This window comes from Chelonia mydas, chromosome 1 (assembly GCF_015237465.2).
Source record: "Chelonia mydas isolate rCheMyd1 chromosome 1, rCheMyd1.pri.v2, whole genome shotgun sequence".
Taxonomy (NCBI): Eukaryota; Metazoa; Chordata; order Testudines; family Cheloniidae; genus Chelonia; species Chelonia mydas.
The window spans coordinates 346,589,244-346,601,482 of NC_057849.1; the positions used below are offsets into that span (position 1 = coordinate 346,589,244).

The window sequence follows — 12,239 nt, forward strand, 5'->3', positions numbered from 1 at the left end:
CCCTGGGGCTCCGCTCCCCACGCCCCTGCCCTGCCCTGCCCTGCTGGAGAGGAGGGGCAGGGGGAGCCACAGGCCGCCGGGCCCATGGGAACCAGCCCAGGGAGACGGGCCCCACACAGCTCCCCTGCCCCATGGGGGTCTGTGAGCCTGGTCTCCCCTGGGGCTGGGATCCCTCAGGACCCTTCCAGCCCGGCCAGGCCCCTTAGCAAACAGCCCAGCTCCGAAGCGTCTCCCCCCGGGAAATGCCCCATGGCGGGGTGGGGTCACTCCCAGGGTGTCTCGGGCTCTCGTGGCCCCATCTCCCTGGTGTGTTTTCCCCCCAGGGGAAGCGAGAAGATGGGGCCAGTCGCCTACTTCAGCCTCTGCCTCCTCGGCTGCCTGATCTTTAGCTCCTCGCTGGCAGGTGAGTCCCTGCCCGGCCCCCGGCGCTGGAAGCCCTGGGGGCTGGTTGCCGTGGTGGGAAGTGAATTTACGTCACTGCCCTGCCCCAGAGCCCCTTCCCCACTGAGTCCGTAAACCAGGAGCCCAGCCAGTGGCTCAGCACCCACCCTGGGAGACACGCTGCCTCCTGCTACCCTGGAGCGGGGTGAGAACTGAGCTGCTCGTTCCTCGCTGGGATTGCCTCTGTCCAAGGGATGCAGCAGGGTGCGGGACCATGGGGTCTGGGGTCTGTATCTCCCCCTCCGCTGGGAATCCAGGAGCTCTTTCGGGCAGGTGCAGGGAGGGGTTCTCAATCCCCCCTCCCCACCCCACTAATGCACTGGCTCCTTCCCTGCTCCAGCGAGCCAGGGGGAAAGGAGCCCACGCCCCATTCAAACCCAGAGGCCCTGCCCTGCTGGGATCCCTGCTCAGGGCTGGGTTCCAGGGGCCCCGTTCTGCCGATGTGGGGTCTGGGCAAACCCAGCTTCTTCCTGCAGCCCCAGAGCCAGGAGGGTCCTGCCTGCCAGACACAGCCCCAAACGGGCTCCCGATGTTTTTCCTGCTAATGGGAAAGCCACGGCTGTGCCTCTGAAATAGCCTCTAACCGCGGTGTCCTGTCCGCACCATTGCCCCCCCCCCCCCTCCCCGGGCCCCTCTCTCAGCAGGCGCACGAGCTCCATCCTGTCCCAGGGGCTGGCTGCACTTCCAAGACGACTGCTATCGATACTTCCCCAAGGAGGCAACCTGGAGAAGGGCTGAGGTGAGGGTCTGGGGACCCAGCTGGGGTGCAGGAGGGCTCAGCGTTAGGGCCCTAGGTCTTAGGGCTGCTCAGTGCTAGAGCACACCACGCCCTGGGGCGCCCGTCCTGTGCCCGGTGTGCCACGACTCAGAGGCACGTCAGCTCCAGGCCTGTAGCGGGATCCCCGGTGGGGCCCGACACAGGCCCAGGACAGGGCAGTTCCTGGGGCTGGCAGGAACGGGAAGGTGGCAGATACCCCCTAGCTACAGAGGCTTAATCACTTACAGTTCAAAGTGGGCAACCGCAGTTCTTGTTTGGCCCCTGGGCCAGGCCAGTCGCGAGTCAGGGCTCTGCAGGCCAGCGCCAGGGGAGAGAGCCTCCAGTCCAGTCTCTAGCCCAGCAAAGAGGCTGGTTTCCAGGCCAGGCTCAATTAGCGTCTCTCCCTCGGGCCCTGCCCAGCTGCTGCTGCTCCCCCATAAGCCCCATATATCCCTGCCCCTGGCTGCAGTGTCCGACAGTCACAGCCGGTCCCACACGTGGCTCTGTCCACGACTCCTGGGCGCTCTGCTTTGAATCCAGCTTCCCTGCAGCTCCTGGATCCCCAGGCCACGGCTGCTTTCCCCATCACTCGTGGGAAGGGGGCTGCTGGGGAACGTAGCCCCTTCTGTCCTCTGGCCACCACACGCTTGGCACACGCTGCGTCTAACAGGGATACCCAGGACGACCTGGGCCCGGGTGGGGTCATGTCTCCCTCTAGCAGGCCGCTCAGGACGGGCCTGCTCCTTACTCGGTGTTACCAGAGCAGCTCCCTCAGCTCCGTCGGCAGGGCTGTGCTAAGGTCTCCGGTTCGATCCCCATTGCTGGCTGGTTTCAGGGCAGGTGGCCAGGGAGTTGTTCCCCAGGAGGTGTTTCAAAGGCAGCCGCCTTTCCCGTGGCGGGGAGATAGAGTCTGCAGAGCATACCGCCATCGCTGGGCTAGTGACAGAGAGAAAGGCAAACTGACCCGGGCTGGGGAAGCTCGGACAGGAATGGAGCTAAGCAGCAGCTCTGCGGGTGTTTATACTCCAGAAAGGGTCTAGAAGGGGCTTTTCTGGGCCCCACGGGTATCGTCTCTGGCCGGTTTCCAGACCAAATGTGCTTGCAGCTCTGGTGACGTGATGGCTTTCTGCTTGCCAGACGCAGACACAGCCTGGCAGCTGAGAGTCACGCTGGGCTCTGCCTGGTAACTTCAGCCTGGCCATAACGGCGCTGCAGGGTGCTTTGTGGGGTGGGGGGGCAGTCGGGGTTGATGGGCAGCTGGGTGCTCTGTGTCCCTGCTCTGTGGTGTGTGTGGGGCAGGGGGGGGCGATGGGGGACTGGGTGCTCTATGTCTCTGCTCTGTGGTGGGGGGGCAATAGGGGGGCTGGGTGCTCTGTGTCTCTGATCTATGGTGTGAGGGCCATAGGCTGGGGGTGCGGGCTCTGGTGGGGCTGGGGATGAGGGGTCTGAGATGTGGGAGGGGGTTCAGGGCTGGGGCAGAGGGTTGGGGTGCAGGAGGGGTGCAGGGTGTGGACTCTGGGCGGGAGTTTGGGTGCGGGAGGAGGTTCCAACCTGGGGCAGGGGCCTGGGGTGTGGGAGGGGGTTCAGGGTGTGGGCTGTGGGCGGAGTTTACCTCAGGCGGCTCCCAGAACCACAACGTGTCCTCTGGCTCCTAGGCGCAGGGGCGGCCAGGGAGGCTCCGTACGCTGCCCTCGCCTGCAGGTGCCAGCCCCACAGCTCCCATTGGCTGTGGTTCTGGGCCAATGGGAGCTGTGGGGGCGGTGCTCGGGATGGGGACCGCACGAGGAGCCTCCCTGGCTGCCCCTGCGCTTAGGGATGCAGGGACATGCCGGCTGCTTCCAGGAGCCGCACAGAGCCAGGGCAAGCAGGGAGCCTGCCTTAGCCCCGGTGCACCACTGACCGGACTTTTAATGACCTGGTCAGCACCCGCCAGGGTCCCTCTTCGACCGGGCGTCCCCGTCGAAAACCGGACGCCTGGCCACCCGACCACAGCCGCTGGGCAGGGGCACTGATCAGCTGTTTGGCGGATGGCTGGAGGCGCTCGGGGGAGGCTGGAGAGCAGAAAGCAGCGAGCAGCGGGCAGGCAGGGGGGTGGGGAGAGGGGGCGGAGCGGGGGTGGGAAGAGGTGGAGGGAGGGCGGGGCCTTGGGGGAGGGGGTGGAGAGGGGGCGGGGCCTAGTGGCACAGCGGGGGCCGAGAAGCGACTGGGGAAAATAGAAGTCAGCACCTGTGTCTCGGGGGGATTCTTTTCCTTCTGTGGTTTTCAGTCAGTACGTTCCCAGCCCAGGGCATGGGTCGCACAGAGCATTTTCCACGGTGCCAAGCAGGGGGAGGTCTCTGGGGACAGATCCCCGGACCATGTGTAGCACTGATTCATGTTGGACAGTGACTGGGTCATGTGAAAACCTTTATCCCATATATTCCACCTGAATTACTACAGCAGGCCCCCTCTGAGGGCAGGGCGCGGTGCTCAGCATCTGGGCAGCTGGGGTCAGGAGGGGTTTGGCTCTGGGGTATTTCTGCAGAGTGGGGTGCAAGGAGGGATGTGCACAGGAGCAGGCCATGGCTAGGGGCTGGGGAGAGGCACTGGGGGCTCTCTCCCCTCACAGCCCTTCTGCTCGAGGTGCTGCCCGGGGGAGGCAGGGCCACAGGTTCCTGCCAGGTGCTCTCCAGCTCCCGTCAGCCGTGGGAGCAATGGAGGGCACTGGCCTCGTCCTTGTCACAGGCTTGGTGTCAGAGCTATGTCAGCGGGGCCCATCTCGCCTCCATTCACAGCGAGGAAGAGCACAACGCAGTCGCTGGTTTCATTGCCCGCTCTCAGCACCATGACGACGATGACGGTGACAATGTCTGGATCGGACTCTCTACCTACGGCAGGGTGAGTGCCTGGTGCCTGCCCTGGCAGTGACTCCCCTTTATCTCTGCGGATTGTTTCCTTGCTGTGCGGTTAGCAGGGTAGTTATCACAGTTAGTAAATGTCGGCTCTATCAGAGTCTCTGGTGCCCGTGACCCTCTGCCAGCCTCTGCCTTGACCACTTCCCATGGCCCTGCCATGCCTGGCCCTGGCTCTTCTCTAACTAATCTTAGTTTCCACTCACAAAGGAATCCTACAAAAAGTGGGAACATGGACAAATAGCTAAAGATGAATACAAAAGAATATCACAAGCACGTAGGGACAAAATCAGAGAGTTTAGGTAAAAATGAGTTACACCTTGCAAGGGACAGAAAAGGCAGTAAGAAGAGGGTCTATAAATACATTAGGAGCAAGAGCAAGACAAAGGAAGTTGTAGGTCCATTACATAGCAGGGAAGGAGAGCTAACAACCGCCAGCACCAAGAGGGCTGAGGTGTTTCATGCCTCTTTTGCTTCAGTCTTCTTTAAAAAGGTTAATTTTGAACAGCTGCTTACCACAATTAATATAAACAATAAGGGGAAAGAACACGAGCCAGAACAGAGCATGAACAGATTAGAAAATATTTAGATAAATTAGATGTATTCAGGTCAGCAGGGCGTGGTGAAATTCACCCTAGGGTACTTAAGGAACTAGCTGAAGCAATCTCGGAACCATTAAGATTTATCTCCAGGAACTCGTGGAACATGGATGAGATCTCAGAGACCTGGAGAAAAGCAAACATAGCACCTGTCTTTAGAAAGGGGAACAGACGACCTGGGGAATTAGAGACTAGTCAGAATAACTTCAATACCTAGGAAGCTGCTGGAACAAATAATTAAACCCTCAATTTGTAAGCACCGAGGTTATGTCTACTGAGCTCTGTGAACCTAGGGTTAGTGGGACTGGAGTCAGCTGACCTGCATTAGGGAATCCTGGGCTTGAGTGTCTATGTTGCACCTTGCTCACTTTGCCAGCCACCCACTTCTCTCTACCAGGATGTCTCCAAGTCCCACCACCTAACCCAGCTCTCAGTAATTTCAGCTGTTAGTGGGGGAGGCCTCCCTGCTAATGCACACCAGGCATTCTCTTGCATTAGAGACACTAGCATAAAACAGGTCCGATACTTAGCCTTAGGTAGTAGTGAAGGACTATTAGGCAGGAGAGAGAGACACCCACCCTCTTCCTGATACAAGTATCTTTCCCCTCCCCATCCTTCCTCAGAACTCATTGAGCTTTGGCACCCCTGTCCCCTGGCTAGCGAGTGCCATTTAGTTGTGGGTGAGTCCCTCAATCAGGGTTTGCCAAGTACAGTTCTGCTGCCCTTGATTCACACAATGAGGATAACAACCCTTTATTACTCCTGTCCCAATAACAAAGAGACTGGGGATCCAACACCAGCCACAAGTGATCATTTGGGCAAGCAATCCCATCTTGCTGAGCACCTAGGCAGAGTGGGTGTGCCCATGCAAACAAGATCAGCTCCTGAAGTCCTCTTCCCCAGCTTGTCACTAGATGTCAGGGGAAAGCTCATTCAGCCCTGCTTACACTTATAATATTTGTAGATGACACCAAGCTGGGCGGGGTTGCAAGCTCTTTGGAGGACAGGATTAAAATTCAAAATGACTTTGCCAATTTGGAGAATTGGTCTGAAATCAACAAGATGAAAGTCAATAAAGATAAGTGCAAAGTATTTCACTTAGGAAGGAAAAATCTAATGCACAACTGTGAACTGGGGAATAACCAGCTAGGCAGCAGTGCTTCTGAAAAGGATCTGGGGGTTCCAGTGGATCACAAATGGAATATGAACCAACAGTGTGAAGTAGCTGTGAAAAAGGCTAATATCATTCTGGGGTGCGTTAACAGGAGTGTCGTATGTCAGACATGGGAGCTAATTGCCCCATTTTGCTCAGCAGCTGTGAGACCTCAGCTGGAGTATAGTGTCCAGTTCTGGGTGCCGCATTTTGGGCAAGATGTGGACAAATTGGAGAGAGTCCAGGAGAGAGTCCAGAAGAGAGCAACAAAACTGATCAAAGGTTTAGAAATCCTGACCTGTGAGGAAAGGTTAAAAACCTGGGCAAATTCTGTCTTGAGAAAAGAAGACTGCAGGGGGCACCTGATAACAGCCTTCAGATATGTCAAGGGCTGTTCTAAGGAGGACGGTGATCAGTTGTTCTCCATGTCCACTGAAGGTAGGACAAGAAGCAACGGGCTTAATCTGCAGCAGGGGTGGTTTGATAGTAGGAGAAACTTTCTAACTCCGAGGGCAGTGAAGCTCTGGAACAGGTTCTCAAGGGAGGTTGTGGATTCCCCGTCACTGGAGGGTTTTAAGAACTGTCTGGACAAACCCCTGTCAGGGATGGTCTAGGGTTACATGGCCCTGCCTCTGCGCAGGGGACTGGACTAGATGACCTCTCAAGATCCCTGCTGGCCAGACGCTCGGCTGGTTCTGTGATCGAGAAGGTGCGTCACTGTGGTCTCCTCTCACCCATGTGACTGCAGAGGCGAAGATGGTCATGGACAGATGACTCAGAAGTGGACTTCGATGCTTGGGATAGCCACAGAAGCTACTCTTTCCCTTCCCTGAAGGCGGAGTGCTGTCTGGCGCTGGAGGAAGGCACAGGTAAGGAAGAGGCTCAGAGCCAGGTGTGTCAGTGAGGGAGCCCAGGTAGCTGTCTGGCCACACGGCCTCTGAGATGCTGACCGGGTGCTGGTCCCGGTCCCCAGTGTGTGGGTGTGGCACGTACACAGGCCCTGATCCCTGCTGAGGGACTCTGCTGATGTGTTTAGGGCAATGGCCAGGAGCAGCTATTGTGCCCCTACTCCACCAAATGGTGCTCCTGGGGGATGGTGGGGGGGTGGTGTTGCTCACGAGTGCTCGCTGTGTCGCTCCTGGGGGGGGGTGTTGCTCCTGGGGGGCTGCGTCGCGCCCGGGGAGGGGGCAGGTCACTCATGCATTGACACAGACGCAGGCTGCTCAGGAAAATGCCCCGAAGTCTCAGCATGGTCAGGAATTGAGCATGAACGAGGGCTCCCATGAAACTCACAAGGGGCTCGTCCCAGTCGCTTGCTTAACGTCTCCGTCACCCAGCCAGGGAGCAGAGACCGGGCGTGCGGCGCTGGTGAGCGGCCATGCCCCGAGCCCGCCGTCGGAGTTCAGAACCCACGAGCGATCTGAACCGGGAGAGCGGCTGGCCCAGCTGCCTGGTGAAGCTGAACGAATCATGGGGCGTGTGGCATGGGAGCCCTGGCCGATCAAGGGGGCACAATGTTTCTGGGTGTATCCCAGAGCTCAGTGCCCCCAGGCACATCCCCAGACCAGGACCTGAGAGGCCTTGCTCTGCAGCTTGTGCACAAGTAGCAGTTCCAGGAGGCCTGCTGCCCGTCAGACCTGGTGCTGGCAGACGGGCGCAGCCAGGGCTGCCGTCACTGGACGGGGATTGGGAATGGGCGACAGGGGACGGATCACTTCGTTCCCTGCTCTATTCATTCCCCCTGGGGCACCCGGCACTGGCCACTGTCGGCAGACAGGAGACTGGGTTAGATGGGCCTTTGGTCTGACCCAGTCTGGCCGTTCTTTTGTTCTTATAGAGTCAAACAGCAGCAGAAACCCACACCCAAGGGAACAGGGCCCTGAGAGTGGCCTGTTCCCCCCATGGAGCTCCCTGCTGGGCCTGGGGTGCTGCTGAGGGGCTGAGCCCACCCAGCCCAGCCCCAGGACTGTCCTCCCCTAAAAAAAGGAGGACTTGTGGCACCTTAGAGACTAACACATTTATTTGAGCATAAGCTTTCGTGAGCTACAACTCACTTCATCGGATGCATACCATGGAAAATACAGTGGGGAGATTTATATACCCGGAGAACATGAAACAATGGGTGTTACCATACACACTGTAAGGAGAGCGATCAGGTAAGGTGAGCTATTACCAGCAGGAGAGGGGGGGCGGAGGGGACCTTTTGTAGTGATAATCAAGGTGGGCCATTTCCAGCAGTTGACAAGAATGTCTGAGGAACAGCGAGAGGGGGGTGGGGGGGATAAACATGGGGAAATGGTAACACCCCTTGTTCCATGTTCTCTATGTATATAAATCTCCCCACTGTATTTTCCACTGGATGCATCCGATGAAGTGAGCTGTAGCCCACGGAAGCTTACGCACAAATAAATGGGTTAGTCTCTAAGGTGCCACAAGTCCTCCTGTTCTTTTTGCGGATACAGACTAACCCGGCTGCTACTCTGAAACCTGTCCTCCCCTCGGCGCTCTCTGGCCCGACTCAGCAGGAAAACGACTGCCGGGGCAGCAGGGAGCGGGGTGGACTGACCCGGGGATGTCCTCTAGTTCTGCTGGGACTGTCTGCACGGGGGATGGGAGAGCAGGGGCTGACTCCACTGGGGTGAGGAGACCTGAGCCTGTCACCTGAGCCAGGAGGGGGTTGGACCCAGGTGACACCTTTGCCTGGGAAACTGGACAAAGGCTGGAGGAGGAGCGGGAGGAGGAGGAGTGAGATGGGGGAAGTGGGTGTCACAGAGTCCCTGGGCGCTGCTCTGGAACTGCTCCCTACAAAGCCAGTTGGGATTTGGGTGAAGTCTCCTTTCTGTGAGCAGCCTGTCTGCAGGACACACAGCTCACCCGGCTTCCCCCTTCCTGGGTCTGACCTCGGAGCATTCAGCCTCCTCTGCCCCTCTGTGCGCGTCCCACAGCCAGTCCTCCCAGGCGGGCTCCTCAGGAAGCCAGAGGGTCTTGCCCTCCAACTTTGTGACTCTCAGCCAGCCAGTAAAACAGAAGGTTTATTAGACGATAGGAACATGGTCTAACACAGAGCTTGCAGGTGCAGAGAACAGGACCCCTCAGCTGGGTCCATTTTGGGGGGCAGGGAGCCAGACAACCACGTCTGCACTTCACTCCACGTCCCAGCCAGCCCCAACCGACTCCCCCTCCAGCCCCTCCTCCTCTGGGCTCTGTCCCTTTCCCGGGCCAGGAGGGCACCGGATTCCTTTGTTCTCCAACCCTTTAGCTCTCACCTTGCAGGGGGGAAGGGCCCAGGCCATCAGTGGCCAGGAAACTGGGTGTCGGCCATTCTCTGTGTCCAGACCCCTGCACACAGCTGCCCTCTAGGGCTCTGCAACGATCATTGTCATGGAGTGTGGGGGAGTCCGGGGCCTGCACCCCTCTTCCTGGGGTTCGCCATGACTCTCAGCCAGCCAGTAAAACAGAAGGTTTATTGGACAACAGGAACACAGTCCAAAACAGAGCTTGTGGGTACAACCAGGACCCCTCAGTCAAGTCCTTCTGGGGAAGCAGGGAGCTTAGACCCCAGCCCTGGGGTTCCCTGCGTTCCTCCACCCAGCCCCAAACTGAAACTAAACCCCCCCCAGCAGGCTTCCTCCTGCAGCCTCCGTCCACATTCCCGGGCAGAGGTGTTACCTCCCCCTCCCGGCTCAGGTTACAGGCTCTCAGGTCTCCCGTCCCCAGCGAAACTCCCCTGCCACATTCCCAGGTCAACACTCGCCCCTCCCTGCTGTGTCACATCGTCACAATCATACACCCTTATCCCACCACCTAGATACTTCAGAACTGCCATGGGGAAACTGAGGCACCCCCACAATATTCAGAGGAAACATTAAGAACAGTCCCGCTTCATCACGGGGGTTTTGGTTTCAGTTTTGGGCTAGGTGGTCGAACGCAGGGAACCCCAAGGCTGGGGTCTAAGCTCCCTGCCCCCAAGAAGGACTTGACTGAGGGGTCCTGGTTGTCCCCACAAGCTCTGTTTTGGACGGTGTTCCTATTGTCCAATAAACCTTCCATTTTACTGGCTGGCTGAGAGTCTCAGTGAATCCCAGGAAGAGGGGTGCAGGTCCCGGACTCCCTCACACTCTGTGACAGCCGGGGCAGGGCACAGACACCCCCAGAGCAGAGGGGTCACGGTGTCTGAGGGGGGAACGTGCTGCTCTGTGCACAGCAGCCGGGAACACTGACTCCTGGGCAGGGACACATCCCCTCTGCATGGCGGCTGAGCCCGGCCTGGGACAGATGTTCCCATGGGTGTAGCCAGACCCAGGCGGGCAGGACAGGGAGGGGGCCTGGTTGTGGGGCAGCTCGCTCAGCAGGGAGGAGGCAGCAGCCCGGTTCCTGAGCGGGTGCCCCCAGTCCCGGGGCAGGGCTCTCGCTCTCTCCTCTGCCCTTTGCTGGGGTGGGGGGCACGTGGGGTGGGGGAGGTAGGAGGAGTAGCACATGGCCCAGGCGTCTCCCCTTTCACGCTGAGCCTCGGCATCTCTTTGTGGGATGGGGCTGCCCCAATCTGGGGTGCTCAGGGCTCCATTCCACCTTCCTCTTCCTCAGGCCGTGCACAGCAGCTGGGATCTTCTCCGAGGGGCACGGAATGGGCAGGATTGGGGTCACTGTACGAGCAGGAACAGCCCAGCCTGCCCCACCCCATGGGTCATTTCTGTTTTTCTTTCTAGGTTTCATGACCTGGGTCAGCGAATTCTGTAAAAATAGAAACACATTTGTCTGCAAGTACAGGCCTTAGGGGAGGCAGCGCGCCTGCACCTGGGGGCTCCCAGCACCTGGGCTGTGAGTGAATTGGGTCCCTCCGTCTCCCCGGGGACACCAGATCCTGTGTCCCTGGCTGCAAAGTCCCTTTGGCAAAGCATCGCTGTGTTACTCTGTGTCACTCCCGCTCTGCTCTGCCCCCTTCTTGGGAGAGGAGGGCATCGACTGGGTAGTTTTACCCTGGGCTCCCCCTCTTGTCTTTGCCCAAACCCTGCTACCACCCACACCCTGAGCCCTCCCGCATGTCCAGCATTGCACTCTGAACCCCTGCTGGCTCGCAGGGCTGCGACTGCGGGGTGAAGCCCGAGTGGTGCCTCAGCTTGGGCTCCCACCCGCCCCCTTTGCAGTGAAGGCGCAGGCCGGGTGCTGACCGTCCCGCAGTGCCCTTCCCACAGCTCCCCATGACTGACACAAATGGCTGGGAATGAACCCTGGAGCATCTCAGCCCAACCCCCTGGGACATGCCCCAAGGCACACGAGGGCAGGAACAAGGAGCACACGGTCGAGCTTTGCAGTGGGGATGCTCAGACCTGCGCTAGGCTAGCCCGAGCACTCACAGCCGGGTGCCGTTCCCCCGAAGTAACTGAACCATGGCTGTCCCGCTCGCTCTCTCGTCTCCACCTCTTCAACACAGTGAAGCAAGAATAAACGTTCCCTTCAGCATTCAGTCCTGTGTGCGTCTCCTGGTCTCTGGAATGGACAGTTCCATGTGCCCCCGCCTCCGTCCTGAGCACCCCAGAGCCAGCCCCCCGGGGGCGGACAGGGGATGAACAGGAGGGAGCATGGCCCTGGCCTTTTCGCTACAGCGCAGGACACTGGCATCCTCCTCTGCGTGCATTAGCCCCTGAGTCACGGCCCCTCCATCCCACTCCCCTCTGCCCCTCCCTGGGCACTCAGCCCTCCTGGCCTCATCTCAGCGCTCTCTGGGGAGGGGCCTGTCTAGCCTGCCTTCAATGCACCAGGCACATCTTACAGAGCAGGGATAACTGACTGAGCCAGGACTCCTGTGTTCCCTTCCCTGCTCTCCTGTGTGACCTGGAGAACAGCCCTTCCCCTCTCTGATATCCCAGTCGTTGGTAGTCACATGTCTCAGGCTGGTGGGCTTGGCACCAGCCTCACTGGGCACCATGTGCCCGACCAGATCCCAGGCAGTGGCCCTGGCTGGCGTCTCTCGGCGCCCTGCAAACAAGCCCTGCTGCAAAAGCACAAGCTGACCCTGCGGCGCACAGGCAGAAACTTCTGGGGGTCAGAGGAAGCAGGCCCTGAGTTGTGTTGACGTTGCACCCCAAAGAAGGGGTCACAGGCAAGCAAGGGGGCTGCTTGGGGCGTTACACGAGTTGATGACGAGGCTCAATGAGTCTGGAGCAATTTTGTAAACTTGTAAAATGTTATCCATAAGTAAATAACGGGAGGCTTTTGTTTTGAGGAACTAACAATAGTTGGAAGATTCCTTATCAACAGTGTTGCCAACTCTTGTGAACTGATTGTGAGTCCCTGGCTTTTGGCACCTGCAGGAGTGACAGGAGATGCTCCTCTGACCCCGTGGTTTTCAGGGCCGGGCAGGGCTCTGTGTGAGAGCCTCAAGCCTGAGGCCACTGGCT

The 12,239-nt window shown here is 58.9% G+C and overlaps 1 protein-coding gene across 1 annotated transcript; it reads left to right on the plus strand.

Annotated features, from left to right (window-relative positions):
* The first annotated feature begins 330 nt into the window (after window positions 1–330).
* LOC119565108 (dromaiocalcin-1-like) lies at window positions 331–11,921 on the plus strand. The gene is made up of 5 exons (XM_037889506.2): window positions 331–403; window positions 1,086–1,180; window positions 3,923–4,075; window positions 6,590–6,710; window positions 10,548–11,921. The coding sequence occupies exons 1-5, from the start codon at window positions 337–339 to the stop codon at window positions 10,613–10,615; spliced, it is 504 nt and encodes a 167-aa protein (XP_037745434.1). The 5' UTR covers window positions 331–336; the 3' UTR covers window positions 10,616–11,921.
* Window positions 11,922–12,239: the final 318 nt, after the last annotated feature.